General features: G+C 42.7%; 2 protein-coding genes and 1 pseudogene across 2 annotated transcripts; 1 reads left to right on the forward strand and 2 right to left on the reverse strand.

The window, feature by feature from the left end:
- Positions 1–2685: 2685 nt before the first annotated feature.
- On the reverse strand, positions 2686–7896 carry LOC140837939 (uncharacterized). The gene has a single exon (XM_073204019.1). It carries the CDS (start codon positions 7894–7896, stop codon positions 2686–2688), a length of 5211 nt encoding a protein of 1736 aa, XP_073060120.1.
- A 2027-nt stretch (positions 7897–9923) lies between these two features.
- Positions 9924–13726, reverse strand: LOC140837941 (BTB/POZ domain-containing protein At2g13690-like; annotated as a pseudogene).
- Positions 13727–15256: 1530 nt separating this feature from the next.
- LOC140838341 (uncharacterized) lies at positions 15257–16017 on the forward strand. The gene is made up of 3 exons (XM_073204564.1): positions 15257–15485; positions 15589–15651; positions 15794–16017. Exons 1-3 carry the CDS (start codon positions 15405–15407, stop codon positions 15908–15910), a joined length of 261 nt encoding a protein of 86 aa, XP_073060665.1. The 5' UTR covers positions 15257–15404; the 3' UTR covers positions 15911–16017.
- The last annotated feature ends 219 nt before the right edge of the window (positions 16018–16236 follow it).

Raw genomic sequence — 16236 nt, forward strand, 5'->3', positions numbered from 1 at the left:
CCGACCCCTGGGCTCCCCGAGTAGAGGGAAGGATAAAATAACAGGGCCCTTCTGGTTTTCTACGGTGTCTTCCACTCTCCGTCCGGGTAGTTTAGGAGACATTCGGTCCCTGGGAGCTATTCCTTCTACTTATGACATTAGGATTCCTGGACCTAATGACCATCCTGATACTCCTCCCCTCGGATACCACGCTTTCTTCCTTGAGCAGCTTAGGAGTGGTCTCCGTTTCCCGGTTCATCATTTCTTTGAAGGAGTTGCTCGATTTTTTAACCTTCCTCTCAATCATCTTCATCCCAATGCTTTTCGTATTATGGCAGCTACTTTTGTTTTGTTCCGCATGAAACTTATTCCCATTAACTCCTCCATCTTTCACTATTTTTATTCCTGTCGATTTAATGACGGGGTTTTTTCTTTTATGGCCCGGATGCACTATCGGTTTTTAACCGACATCCCTTCTTCTTTGAAGGGATGGAAAACAAAATTTTTCTTTCTTAAATTTCCGACTCTCCCCACCTGTGCTTTGGGGTTTCTTCCTTCCATGTCCAAACAACCTGAGCTTCCCCGAGATTTCAAACTTCTTCCTCCTTTTACCGATGCCTGGGATGCTTTAGGAAAGCAATCCTTCTTATCTTCAGTGCTGATTGGGTCGAACAATCTGGCCTATTACGGGATCGGGTCCCGGCCTGAAGACCCTGTAGATCAGATCATCGACGGGTTTGATCAACCCGGGTCGCAGGCGGGTAAATCGCTTTTCTTGGCTTTTTTTTTTTTTTTTTTTCGCAACTTTACTTTGCTGACCCACTGTGTTTTTGATGTAGCCGAAGAAGACATGATCAAAGCAAGCTTTCAAGAGGCTGCTGCTCAGAGGAAAGCGGAGCAAAAGAGGATTAGAGCGGAGAAAAGGGCGAAGGAAGCCCAGGAACAGGAGGAGCGCCGGGCCAGGGAGGCGGCCGAAGCTGGTGAATTGGAAGCACGCCGTGCTAGGGAGGCAGCTGAAGCTCAAGAAACAGAAGAACGCAGAGCCAGCGAGGCAGATTTGGCCCGGGAAGCAGAGAGTGATGCCCAAGCAGGGGCCAGTTCTCCCCGGGTGGGGCCTATCTCTTCGGGAGGGGAGGAAGACTCAACTTCCCTGAACCGTCGCAAGAGGAGAGCCACCACGGAGCCACGGGTGGAGACGGTAGTGGTGGAAGATGAGCCCGAGGGGATGACCCCTTCTCCTGCTTTGGCTGATCCTTCTGCAGGCATTTCGGCGACGAGGCCTCTGGTTCTCCCCAATATTTTTGGGGATACCATTAGTTCAGATCTGCTAGGGGTGATCGGGAGCTTCCTCCGACCTGACGAGGTGGCACATCTTCAGGGAATGCACCCTAATATGCTCCTGAGCGAAGGAGCGGCCCGGACCTTCTCGGTAAGTTCATTTTTTGGGTTCCCTCTCTCTTGCTTCTTCCTTTCTCCTGCAAATTTTCCTGACCTTTTCATTACCAGGGTTTACAAATGTTACTTCATGGGCATGAACGAGTGGCGAAGATAGCCAAGAGAGCTAATGCCCAAACCAAGGCCGCTCAGGGAGCGCATGGTCAGCTCCAAGAGGAAGTAAACCGGATCAGGGAAATTCACGAGAATGTCCTGGCCCGGGAGAAGGCCATTTGGCAGCAGCAGATGGACCTGCTTCAGGCAGAATTATCTGATGCCCGGGCGGAGGCGCAGTCGGCCAGGGCAGAAGCAGAATCCTCCCGGGCTCGTGCCGAGGATTTCGAGGCGATGGCTGCTGAGGCTAGAGAAGGGATGCTGGCTGCCAGAGAAGATGCAGAATACCACCGGGTCCGGGCTGGGGACTTTCAGGCGGCAGTGGCCCTTTTGAGGAAAACCCAGACAGAGCAGATGTCACACTTCCTGAAGTCTTCGGATTTTAAACGAATGCTGGCCAAAAAAGCCTTACCGTACTTTGAACAAGGCTTCAACAAGTGTTTGGAGCAATTCGAGGAAGCTGGCATGGTTCCAGCGGATATGGAAGATTTCCCGGATTTGGAGAAGGCTGTTGCATCTCTCCCAGATGATGACAAGGAAGATATGGATAAGCAGGACCCTCCTGCGGAATAAATAACTCTTTTTTTTTTTTTTTGTAACCTCTTTCCTCTGATCTATGTATGCATGTTTCTTTTTTCGATTTTGCTTCCTTTAGTAAAATTTCGTAATTTCGATTGCTAAATGGGATACGGTTTACCCGGGTTGGGTATAAGTCCTAAAAGATAATCCGGGGTACGGGTCCACCGGGCCAGGGTACAGGGTCCCTGGTCTTAAAAGATTATCCGGGGTACGGGTCCACCGGGCCAGGGTACGGGTCCCTGGACTTAAAAGATTATCCGGGGTACGGGTCCACCGGGCCAGGGTACGGGTCCCTGGACTTAAAAGATTATCCGGGGTACGGGTCCACCGGGCCAGGGTACGGGTCCCTGGACTTAAAAGATTATCCGGGGTACGGGTCCACCGGGCCAGGGTACGGGTCCCTGGACTTAAAAGATTATCCGGGGTACGGGTCCACCGGGCCAGGGTACGGGTCCCTGGACTTAAAAGATTATCCGGGTACGGGTCCACCGGGCCAGGGTACGGGTCCCTGGACTTAAAAGATAATTCTTTCGAGTAATTTCCTTCATTCAGTGTAGAAATAACAGATACAAATGTTTCTTAAGCATAATACTTCTTTAAATGAAAAGCATTCCATGGTCTTTTAAGAACACGTCCTTGAGGATCTTCGAGGTAATAGGCCGTACCAGAACTGACTTTTCTGATTACTTTGAAAGGCCCTTCCCATTTGGCTTCTAGCTTCCCCACATCACCCACCGGTTTAACTTTTTTCATAACCAGATCTCCCACGTGAAAATCCCTTCTTCGGACGTGCTTGTTATAGGATTTTATGATCCTGCTGCGATAAGCTTCCATCCGGATGACCGCCCGATCTCTTTTTTCTTCCACAAGGTCGAGCTCCAGGGCTCGAGATAAGTCATTGTTGCTCGAATAGGATTCCACTCGAGTGGAAGATTGCCCGATTTCTACTGGCAAGACTGCTTCAGATCCATAAACCAGACCATATGGGGTTTCCCGAGTGGATGTTCGAGGAGTAGTCCGATAAGCCCATAAGACGCTGGGTAATTCTTCTACCCAATCTTTTCCTTTCCCCTGCAACCGGGCTTTCAAAGCTTGCACAATGATCCTGTTGGTTACCTCTGTCTGGCCATTGGCTTGAGGGTAGGCTACTGAGGTAAAAGATTGCATAATCTTCATTTCCTGACACCACGAGGTAATCTTTTTTCCTTGGAATTGTCTGCCATTGTCTGAAATCAATTTCCTGGGGATGCCATATCGGCAGACAATGTTTCTCCATAAGAATTTCATGATTTCATCCTCGGTGATTCTTGCCAACGGCTCGGCTTCTACCCATTTAGAAAAATAATCCACAGCTACCAGGAGGAACTTCTTCTGGGCGCGAACTGACGGAAAGGGACCCACGATGTCCAATCCCCATTGGTCAAAAGGGCATGATGCGGAGATCGGTTGCATGTTGGCAGATGGGCGGTGGTGGAAATTAGAGTGATGTTGACAACCTTGGCATTTCTGGACGAGCCGGGTAGCATCTTGGTTTACTTGAGGCCACCAAAATCCTGCTAAAATAACCTTCCGCGATAGAGCCGTTCCCCCGAGATGTTCCCCACAACATCCCTCATGTACTTCCCGAAGGACATACTCTGTCTCTTCCCCCGATAGGCACTTGAGTAAGGGGCCCTGAAAGGATCGCCTATATAAAACATCATTTAAAAGGGCAAATCGGGGTACCTGCTTCCTGATCTTTACAGCTTGGGTCCGGTCTTCTGGAAGTTTTCCCTCCTTTATGTACTCTATGAGAGGAGTCATCCAAGAGTCTTTTCTCAGCGGGGGTGTTTCTTCTTCAAGCGAGGATACGAGCTTCGAACAATAGAGAATCTCCCGGGTGCTTACTTCTGTCAAGGAAGCCGCCAATTTAGCCAATGTGTCGGCTTCGGTGTTTTCTTCCCGGGGAATCTGTTCGATACTCCAGTCTGTGAAGGATGACGCTTGAGAAGTGATAAGATTCAAGTACTTGAGCATCTTTTCATTCTTAACTTCGTAAGCTCCTTTAATTTGTTGAGTAACCAGCTGGGAGTCGGAATAAATGATGATTCGGGAGGCCCCAATCTCACGGGCAGCACGCAACCCTGCCAAGACAGCTTCGTATTCTGCTTCATTATTCGTGACCCTAAAGTCAATCCTCAAAGCCAATTTAACCCTTTCTTCGAGTGGGGAGATCAAGACGACCCCCACTCCGCATCCCGCTATGTTTGAAGCGCCATCAACAAATACCCTCCACACTTTTTCTTCCTCGGGCTGGATCATTTCTGTTAAGAAATCTGATAGCGCTTGTGCTTTTATTGCAGCCCGGGGTTTATACTCAATATCGTATTCCCCGAGTTCTACAGTCCATTTGATCATCCTCCCCGAGACCTCTGTATGAGTCATAATTCTGCCGAGAGGAGAATTAGTGAGGACCACAATGGGATGTGATAGGAAATACGGTCTCAGCTTTCGAGCAGTCATTACCAAAGCCAGAGCAATCTTTTCTAATTCACTGTATCTCATTTCGGCTCCGCGAAGGGCGTGACTGACATAGTAGACAGGCTTCTGATCGGTCCCTTCTTCCTTGACGAGCACGGAACTAACAGCAACTTCGGTGGCTGAGAGATAGACCCACAATTTTTCTCCGGGCTCGGGTTTTGCTAAGACAGACAATTCAGCCAAGTGTTTTTTCAAATTTTGAAAGGCCTGCTCGCAGTTGTCATCCCAGCCGAATTTCTGTGCTTTCCTCAGAACTTGAAAGAAAGGATAGCTACGGTGTGCAGATCGGGAAATGAAGAGTGATAAGGCTGCAATTTTCCCTGTCAGTTTTTGCACATCTCGAACCGACTGAGGAGAGGGCATATCCATGATGGCCCTGATTTTTTCTGGGTTGACTTCGATTCCTCGATCCGTGACCATGAACCCCAAGAATTTCCCACTCTTAACCCCAAACACACATTTGGCCGGGTTAAGTTTTATCCTATACTGCTTCAGAGTGGCGAAGGTTTCGATCAGATCATCGATGAAATGAGCGACTTCTCGGGTTTTAATCAAAATGTCATCCACATATACTTCAATATTTCGGCCTATCTGTTTTTGAAAGACAAGATTCATCAGTCGTTGATATGTAGCCCCTGCATTTTTCAGTCCAAAATGCATTACAACATAGCAGAAAGTTCCCCCAGACGTGACGAAACTAGCTTTGTCTTGATCTTCTGTAGCTAAAGGGATCTGATGATATCCCTGATATGCATCCAAAAAGCTCAAGATTTCACACCCAGAAGTGGAATCGACTAGCTGATCAATCCGAGGGAGTGGGTAACAATCCTTCGGGCAAGCTTTATTCAGGTCTCTGAAATCTACGCACATTCTCCATTTCCCAGTAGACTTTGGGACAAGAACTACATTCGATAGCCAAGAAGGGAAATGGACTTCCCTAATTTGTCCAGCCCTCAGCAATTCTTCGACCTGTTTTTCAATTATTTTATCTTTCTCCGGGCCGAAATGTCGCTTTTTTTGCTTAATTGGCCGGGACCCTAGGAGGATATTTAGTCTATGCTCGGCCACTTGGGGCGAGATCCCGGACAGTTCCTGCTGAGACCAAGCAAAGATATCGGCATTAGTTTTTAAACATTGCAAGAGTTTTACCCGGGTGGTGGCGCAGATGTCCCGAGCTATCCGGATAGTCTTTCCCGACTCGATCTCCACCGATTCTTGCTCTTCTTCCGTCACAAAGTGTACTTCCCCTTCCCGGGCTTCTTCCTGGTGTTCTTTCCCCTTCCCTTCCCTTCTTGCCTTCTTCTGATCAATTCGGACTGTTTCTCCATAACATCTTCGAGAAGAGGGCTGGTCGCCCTTAACTTCTCCGACCTGTCCTTTCACTGGGAATTTGATCTTTTGGTGGTACGTCGAGGCCACTGCTCTCATTTCATTCATGGCTGGTCTCCCTATGATGACATTATATGAAGATGGGGCGTCCACTACTGTGAAAGTGGTTATTACAGTTTTTCTCAAGTCTCCAGTGCCCAGAGTCAGGGGTAGAGCAATTTCCCCCTCTGGATACACGGCGTGACCAGCAAACCCGAACAGGGCGGTTTCCACAGTTTCCAGCTGGTATTCATGCAGATCCATTTGGATGAGGGCATCTTTGAAAATAACATTGACAGAGCTCCCATTATCCACGAAAATTCTTAACACGTCATAGTTGGCGATGCGGGCCTGAATGACCAGCGCATCATTGTGAGGTAAACTCACTCCTTGGAGATCTTCTGGTCCAAAGCTTATAATCGGCTCGTCTCTTCTTTTATTATCAACTTCTAGACACTCCCTCCTACCCCTTGCCTTCCTTGCCCGATTAGAGTCGCCATCAGTAGCTCCCCCCGAAATCATTTTGATTACTCCTCGACTCGGAGAAGGATCCTCTCCTCCCGCTGGCTTGATTCTCTCTTCCCGGGTACTCGTTTTTCCTCCTCGTCTTCCACTTGAAGTGCTCATCGTTCTTTGGGGAATATTCAGCGATGAACGTCTGGACAACCAGGGTGGTTGTTGAGATCGTTCTCGTGGCGGGTGAGGCGCGGACACGGGACGTCTATTAGCATTTCTTCCTAGGACTCGGCACTGATTAGTATCGTGAGCACAATTTTTATGAAGGGTACAGTACCTTTTTTGTTCTGGCTTGGAGATTCTGACCTCTGAACGGGGAGGAAGGACTTCATTTGACCTGCACTCTTGAATCTCTCTGTCCCGAGCCATCTTTAAAGGCACATGGGGAAAATGACCCCCACCACTTTTCTTAGGAGCTCTTTCTTCAGTTTTGTAAGTCCGATCTCCTCTTGCTCTTTTCAAGGCCTCTCTTTTCTGGTTTTGCGCTTCTTCCATATTGATATATTTCTCCGCTCGTGACAGGAGATCCTCAAAATTTTCAGGCAGTTTTTTGGTTAAGGATCGGAAGAAATCCCCTTCCCATAACCCTTGCATAAATGCGGTGGTTTTTGTCTCAGGTGCACAGGTCGGCACATCAAGGGCCACCCGATTGAATCTTTTGAGATAAGCCCTCAGGGTTTCATCTTGCCTTTGCTTACTTACTTCGAATAAACTGAAGGCGGTCTTTTTGTACTTTTTACTGCTGCTAAATTGATGCAAGAACACTTTTTGAAAATCTTCAAAGCAACAGATGCTTTGTGGTGCCAACCCTTCAAACCATCTCTGTGCGGAATCGACCAGAGTGGTAAGAAATACTTTACATTTGATTGGGTCTTCATAGCAGTGCAACATGGCCATATTTTCGAAACGCGCGAGGTGTTCCTCAGGGTCAGAGCTTCCATCATAATCTTTGATTTTTGCCGACTTGAAATGCCCGGGAAGTGGTTCCCGGATGATGATGTCAGAGAATGGGCAGCCTTTGATTACAAAAATACCGCCCTTGGAGACAGCCTGCCCTTCCAATGCTTTCACTTTTTTTCTTAATTCTTCCAATTCTCCAGCGATAGTGGGGGATTTAGAACCTGCGCTTTCCCTTTCTTCTTCCCTTCTCTCTTCCTCTTGTGCTTGCTTACGCTGCTGTTCATGCTGACTGGCCTGGTGAGAAGCAGCCTTTTTGGCGTTAGCCATGTTGACAGCATCGGTTATGATTTTCTTCAATTCTTCGGGAGTCAAATGAATGGTGGGTTGAGGATCATTAGGGGGGGGACCACCTGCGCCAGAGAGACGTGTATTGTTTTCCTTTGGGGCTCGAGAGGCGTCTTGGTTTGCTCTCCTAGTAGGAGCCATATCCACGTCTTAGGACTCAGATTTCCCACAGACGGCGCCAATGATGCCACCCGGGTCGAACAGTGGAGTCGGGTCGGGAACTCTACCAGGTAAGCTATCAAGAATACGGGAAGAAATATGAGCTAAGACGGCGAACTGGAAGGAAGATTCTTCGTTTGCCTTTGAAAGATCTGCCAATAAGAAAAACAACCACGTGAATGGGCGCCGGAGGGGGTCCCCGGCGTGGCCACTCCGATGCTTAAGTCAGCAGGGTACTCAAGCAATAAAACCAATGTAGCCAAGTGATGGCTGTGATATTGGTGTGCAATAAATGAGTGTGTTAAATGTTCATTAATATCTGAATGAAGGAATAAATGCAAAACCTGGTATTTATAGTGGAGGAAATAATGATGACCTCGTTTTTTGGGATGTGCGCATTAAATATACTAGGGCGGCTGATTATACCCTATTGTTCTGACATGTCAAATCATATATTAGTCATATCCCATCTGTCCAGTCACTCATTAATGTTAACAGGTCGGCCGCGTGTATTTTATTAAGTCAACATCATTAAATGCCTCCCTCGCTTCGAGATGTCAGAAGAGAAGTTATACCAGAACTCTGGTGCTATGTCCTGAATCAACCACTCGGGAGATGGGCTGTCCTGACCCGGGCATCGCTCATGGGCCTGACCCATGACCCGAGCATTCCCGGGATCAACTGCCCGGGACATATCGGGGTATCATCAATTTTATTTTGAATTTAGAGGATCAATTGAACATATTGTATTAATACAATAAAAATATTACTCGAGATATAGCATTCATATATACCCATAGTAATCGAGACAAATAAATTTTGGTAAAAACTTGTATGAGACAATCTCACAGGTTGTATTTTGTGAGACAGATCTCTTATTTGGGTCATCCATTAAAAAATATTACTTTTTATTGAAAATATCGGTAAGGTTGACCCATATCTTAGATAAAGATTTGTGATATCGTCTCTCAAAATTCCTGCTCATAAATTTATTAGAACTCGACCTCACATGAATTCATGCGTGGGCCATCGGATGCAGAACACTAGACATGCAACTTGCGAATCAGTACGAAAATTAAATTTATCCAAGTACCTTTGGCCGGTCAGCAGGTGCGTGCATCCTTTGAGGCTGCGTTGTGAACGACTTAATGCCACATGTTAATCTCGAGCAGGGTGTGGATGTTCCACTAATATTGAAGTCCGATTCTCTTTTATCCCGATCATCATTGATTCATTCGTGATACGCTTCATCGTGTCAAAAAGTGAGTGGAGAAAAAGTTCAATTAAAAACAATGAAATAGACATTATTTGGATGCACCTAATAAATATATTTAATTTCATTTGTTTCTCACTCCGTTTTCTCTCAACTTCTCTCTCGAGTTCTAGTCATATACATTAGGTTTTTAGCCAATGTCTACATCAGTTTAATGTCGGAAAGCTTCGGGCTAGTGTCGACTCGAGGAGAGGTCATCGATAAAACGGGACATGCAGAACAAGACGTCATCAGCGGGCTAACGACATACGCTTGTATAATCCTACAACTTTAAATAGTGATTTAAAGATCATTAGGAAGAACTTTGAAGTACATTTAGTGATTCTGTCATCTACATATTTATATGTTGCATAATACATATTTTACTATTTTGTCATATTATATATGACATATCACGTTGGACCTGATATCTTTTGAGATATACCTCGTTTGTTTGAGTCGCACAGCCATGTTTTGTACTGTGGACGGTTAGGTATCGAGAGCTACATTCTCCTATGGGACCTGCAGACTCTAATGAATCTGGACATTATAGATCTACGTCTTGATGATGAATATCTGAGCCAAAACATGACTATGCATATCAAAGACTACATACTCAAACACCTCTATATTAAATATGAGATTCTTAACTTGATTATTGATATCCGAGCATATTGCATTTCACATCCATTATATCGGTTTCTATACTCGTACATTCTTATATTGAACGATTGTCGGTCACATCCATATATTTGCCTGGGACATCCCATTCCACGAGAAAGTTTTATGTTGGACGGTTCGGACGGCCAAAGCATTGACTAGAGCACTTGAGTTTTTGGTGTTGATCCAGGAGAGGTTTTATTTGATTTCTCGAATACTTGTATATGATTATGAATTCGATATAATTGTATAAGACTGGGATTATTGTCCTATTTTTGTTTGGAATGTATGATTATTTAATTATTTCATTTTCGTCATTAAATTTGTTGTTATAAAGTATGCTTATTAGTTTAGCAACGGCTCGAGTAAAAGAAACTACATCCCAGTAGTAGCCAGTTGTGGTTGCATGTTTCTGGAACTGTCATGCCAATTTCTTCAAATTCTCCAAGTTATCTGGACATGTGATTTTACACATATGAACAAAGCAAATACAGAATGAAAAACTACACTTACCCAATTGGTGAATAATTTGGGGGAGAATGTCTTGCAAATCTGAAAACCATAAAAAAAAAAAAAAAAAAAAAAAAAAATCAAACTGATGTATCAAATCCACACGATAAAATAGCATCAAGTATTCAAAAGCTGTCTTTCACTATCATAATAGACAAAACAAATGGGCTAATAATAAATGCTCATGTACATAAAAGAAACAAGAATATGATGCCTATTTTATTAATGTTGGTTCAACAAAAGCAGACAAATTTTATCATAACAAAATAAACGAGGACATGAATTCTCCACATTCGAGAAAAAACACAAACGTTCCTACGGGGATAGAATCCGACATATATCAAAAGAATGGACAAATATCACTAAAGCATTAAACACAACTTGTAATCAACCATTTAGCTGTTCTGAGAAGTTCAAAATAAATAAATAAATTATACTCTTCGTCGTCGGAGAACCACTAACAACCCAAGTGTTGGCCGCAAAGATGCTTGAACTGGAAAAGAAAGAAAACAGCAATTAAGCAAAACAAGAAACGAGGAAGAAATCTAACCAGGAAAACTGAAATTCAAGCAATATAATAATTCCTTTTGGATTAGTGAACTAGATAACATTTACCTCCTTGAAAATGTTCACTTCCTCAATGGCAGGTATCGCATACTATTCTTTTCAAGGTGCTTTGAAGTCTTCTGTCGTCGGTCGTGCTTGTCTGGTGAACCGCCTTCTTCTTTATGCAATCAAGATTTAAAAACATTTAGATGTTTTGATAAAAATTTCAATTTTGTACAGAAGTTACATGAGTAAAACAGTTTCTTCAATCCCCTATAAACCTCAATCAGATGAAGACATCTCATCTCTCCTGCTAATGCTACCCCTAATCAAACTATTGGATGACCATCTTCACGAATACCTTAAAAATGCACGTGAGATATGAAAAAAGATAATAAGAACATAAACACAAGCTACAATTACTCCAAATAAACTAAAGAAAACATTTTACTGCACCCTTCTACTAATACAATCAGTAGCTATGCCGAACAAAATGCAAAGCCTACCGGCGAACACGGCTTTCTTCTGTGCAGTAAAATTAAAAGTATCAGTTTCCTTCTCACTGCATTAGTTAACTCGAGCATATTTAGGAAAACAAGATTTAAAAACAAAGTTCCATCATCTCATGCACAAAAATCACGATCATGTAAAAATTCCAAAAAAAAAAAAAACATAACTAGAAAAGCCGAGAATCATCTACTTGCAAGAACGCGGCGACATGGAGCACAACTCATTGCGAGCTGCGATGTAGACGAGACGTGAAGGCAAGTCGAAGAGGAGAAGAATCAAATGCAAAATACGAGTGGATGACGAATTAAAGTAATCCACGACTAGTGAGTGTTACATTAGCATAGCCGGACAAGTTGGGAACTTAGATTTTGTAATTCAGGATATTCTTGTCCATGGAAATTTTAGAACCCAGGTCGGGTCGATGCTTCAAATGGTCCTTAAATTGGATCGCAATGACATAATTCTATTTTATGTTTTATTACCCTAGCACCTGAGTTCGAATCAAATCTCTCCCCCACTCGAAAACTTGCTAGCATCTGTAATTCACCTATGTTCAACGGCTGAGGTTCCGCAGCCCTTGATGAACAATCTTCGCCACCAGATTTCAAATGTTTTACTAAGATTTGGGCACGCAGAACCGTTTTTTGAGAAACTCGGAAGCCATTCCATAAAAAGTGTGTATTGCTCCTTCAACGGAAGAGTTAGAATCATTTGACCCATTGCTTCCTCCAATGCCTTCATGTCAAGCCCCTTTCTGCACCTCTGCAACCAGCCGAAATCTGATAGGATTGGCCTAAACCACATTTTAAGAAATGCTAACCTTGTTTCTGGTCGACAATGCAGTTTCCTGGCACTCATTGCGATCAAAAGCATCGCAGATACACGGCTTAGCCGTATCTAATCAGTGGAGATACGATAAAGTGCATTCTGAGCAGTTCCCGTTGATTTGTCCAAAGATCCACAAATACCTCAGCCCCATCTGGTCCTCCAGTAGGATATCAAGAAGCCAATTTAAGTTGTCTACCTGTTGTAAGATTTGCTCTAACAAAGGTCTCTGTTTTTCGGTTTTTCTCAACTTTTGACCCACATCAGTATCGGAGGCCTCCTCGAGCAGAGACGTGAGTGACCTCATACAAGACTCACAGATGGTAAATATTTCATTCTTGTTCAAATCCGGAGAGTTATTTCCGTAAACCGAGCTTTTGGAAAGGAGACCTTTCACCAATGATTTTAGTTCGTTTCGGGCATTGGTATCGGTACAGGTGGTTATAGACCAAATAAGCTGTTTCGTTATGGTTTGTCGGGTATCGGCACAATTAATGCCAACGATCCTTCCTGAAATTTCTTTTGTTGCTACATCATCAATATTTAGTTTAGCACATAATTGCCTCAGCTTCTCCTCTTCTTCTTCTGCCCAGGGTACCGCCTCGATGTATTTCAAACATGAAGAAACACCCTTGATCCCTGCTGACACCTGACAGTACAGGTGGAAAAGATTATCAGATTTTAAGATCAATGGATAATTAGCAGATAACTAATAACATATTCTGACACAAACGTTTTTAAACAGGAGGTGGGCGAGGCCTCACAAGAAATAATCCATTTAATAGCTCCTTTGTCGGGTGTTGCAATGGCTCTATTTGTGACAATGGGATAAAAAAGAATGTGCAAGGTTTACGCAGTGAAATGAAAGATTGTGCAAATCTTTGCTACATGAAAACAGATTATTCCTCCAAAACCTCATCACAAACAAATAGTTCAAATTCAATCTATGAAAAGAAGAGCAAAGCAACACTACAATATATGATATTATCCACATTCAAAAGACAACAATTTCCAAATAAATATGGATCCCAAATGAATGTGGCATTGCCATTTTCCATTTGGACTTTAAACAATATGTAAGAATAAAACAAAAGCAACAACTGTTACTGAATGCCTTCAAAAATCAAAGGGAGGGAAATGAAGAATTATTTTCAATGGTAATTATTAAAATACCTCGAGCATATGAATGGCACGAAAAACACCGACATTGAGGAGTTTCTTTTGAATATCATCCTCAAACATGAGTCCAATAGTATCGCGGAACACGTTCCAATTCTCCACATCCGGCACCTCAATCCTACACAATCCACTCTGATTCTTGCGATAAGCGGATATCAAATCGGCAAAAACGGGGCTATTAGAAATCAAAACCTCAGAACCCAGCTACAGAACCAAGGATCCGCCATTCTTCCCCTTCAGATTCAACCTCACACCAAAAGCTTCCGAATTGACCTCATCCCTCGAAACAGTTTCAGCATCAATTTGCAGCAGTGGCACTTTTATGGAATTATATTATTTCGAGTAAGAGGCTTTTGGGGTGCAAGAATTCACCGGGTTGTCGGAAATGGGAGAGACCCTACCCGGGGACAAAATCCAACGAGAAATAGGAAGCTTTTTCTGTTGGGTCTGCGGGGAATTGTATGACGTTTCTATCTTTTTACTACACGACGAAGAATGTGAGCATGAAAAGTTGGGTCTATCGGGGCTAAGGGGTGGTGTGACGGAGGAAAAACACCAGTGGCGACCCCGATTCAACGGAGGCTCCGGCGGCGGGGAACGTGACTCGACGAATCGGGCATTCTGGCTGGGAAATGACCGTAGTAGTGTGGTTTTTCAGCGTGAAATCATTGTGGTGAATACGAGGAATACCGAATACTCCCGACAGAAAAAGGAAAAAAACTCTGGTGTGCGCTTGCAATGAATTTCAAAACAGTAAAGCATTTGTTTCCTTTTCTTAGAATTTTATCAACAGAAACCATCAACCATGGCACACAGTTTCGGAGTTTGCAGGATTCAAACTCACGTAAAAGTGAAAATAATCAGTCCTCTCACAGGTTGTATTAAAAAAATGAAACCATCTTTTTTGGACTTATTTGTGTTCATCATCTCTTGTACGCATCACACTTTGATTCTTCTAATATTTGCTTCTAATTTTATAATAAATGAGACTAAAAATAGTTACTTCTTTCAATTTCTCCTATCTTTTTTTATCTTGTAATTTTAGTTCTTTATTGGACGTGACACTAACATTTGTTTTATTATATCAACACTCTCGATCAAATGACAAAAAAAGTAGTAGATAAAAAAGAAAAAAAAAAACTAAAATTTGACAAAATAAATTAATAAAATTACCATAAATATATTTCTAGTTTCTAGTAATACAAAAATAAGAGTTTTCCTTAAAGGTTGGGTTGGGGAAACTCCTTTCATGGCTGCTAACATCAGGTGGCGTTGCTGGCTGGCTGCCTCACTTTGGGCCCATCGAAACGTGCCAAGTTTGGATTTATCATAGAAACGTCACTTCCTTCTTTCAATTGATGTGTTTTTATTACTCATTCTTTTGGCCCATTTTCGTTTAATGTTCCACAGTCCCATATTTTGACAAATCGTTTTTCGTTTTTTTTAATATTTAAAGAAATTTATATATCATGAAAACATATATAATATACATACATATAAGATGTATCGAACTCTTGTCAGTGAATGCATTTTAGTTTCAGAAAGGAAAAAAAAGATGGTCGGGTAATTTCGGGTTGAGGAATCGTGACCGCCATAACTATAAATGTAGAAACACGTGAACTGCTTCTCGACGTTTTTTTCCTCGTTTTGGTAAATAAAATAACTCGATCCCCTCAAAGAAAAATAGCACGGCATTTCTAAAGTTCTGGTAGGGAGGCCACCACGTGTCCGATTCCCTCATGCAAAATGTTCCACGTACTTTGAATATTATATAACAAATCGAAGGGTTTTCCTTTATAGCATGACGTGCTGCGTTAACTAACCTTTTTTCTTGAAATATCTCTCCATTAAATATTACCTTAACCTTTGGGTTCCTCTTCCCCGATTCCTATATATATATATATATGCACACACGAACATATGGAGACACGGGTGATTCGAAGCAAGGGTTCATGAATGCATGTGTATCTTAAACTTTTGTTGTGTTTAATTTAATACCAGAAATTCGATGGTTAGAATAATGGAGAGGCAATCGTCTATTGAGACCGAACCTCGCACGCTTAATGTTCACCAATTCGAATTCGCAAAGGTATTTGTTCCCCGTTTTGTATATATGCTCTCGTTCAACTTTCTTACAAAATTTTTGTTTTGTTTTTATGTATATATATATATATATGTTTGTGCTTGTATAGGAAGCTGCGCGTTACGTGGTGAACACAAAAACACTGGAAGAGGCTCTCAGAATATTCACCCAGGTATATATATATATATATGTGTGTGTATACGTACATCTAACGATATTTTCTTGATTTTAATGAGTAGATTTCATATATATGTATATATATATAAACACACACACACACACACGTTCTAAATGGTGGGTTTTGTTTTGTGTAGGGTTTGGAACCTGTAGTGAGATGTGAGGAAGGTGGTGAATTGGTAAAGGAAGAAGATCAGTGGTGCGGCATTAATGAAAAATTTGGAGACAGAGAGATTGTTACTGCACCTTTCTGATGATTTGTGCCTGTAAATTAAGAGTGATGTTTGGTCCATCAGATCCCCGAAAAGTGGGGAGCTCTATGTAAATTTAGGTATATATATATATGTTTTTCATTTGATTTTGTTTTGCTATCTTCTGTTGTTAGAGTGTTTGCAAAAGGCCTTTTTATGCTTTATGGTTGACGAATTCCTATTTTGAAGAAATAATTATGCAACTTGCAACAAGTATATAAGAGCGTTGTCCTAATTAATTTGGATGGTACATAATTTGTGCTACTTCCATACAATCTATAAGACTTAAATATCCTAATTTGATTTTTTTTTTTACATCTATGAACGAG

Source organism: Primulina eburnea, chromosome 8, assembly GCF_022965805.1.
Source record: "Primulina eburnea isolate SZY01 chromosome 8, ASM2296580v1, whole genome shotgun sequence".
Classification (NCBI taxonomy): domain Eukaryota; kingdom Viridiplantae; phylum Streptophyta; class Magnoliopsida; order Lamiales; family Gesneriaceae; genus Primulina; species Primulina eburnea.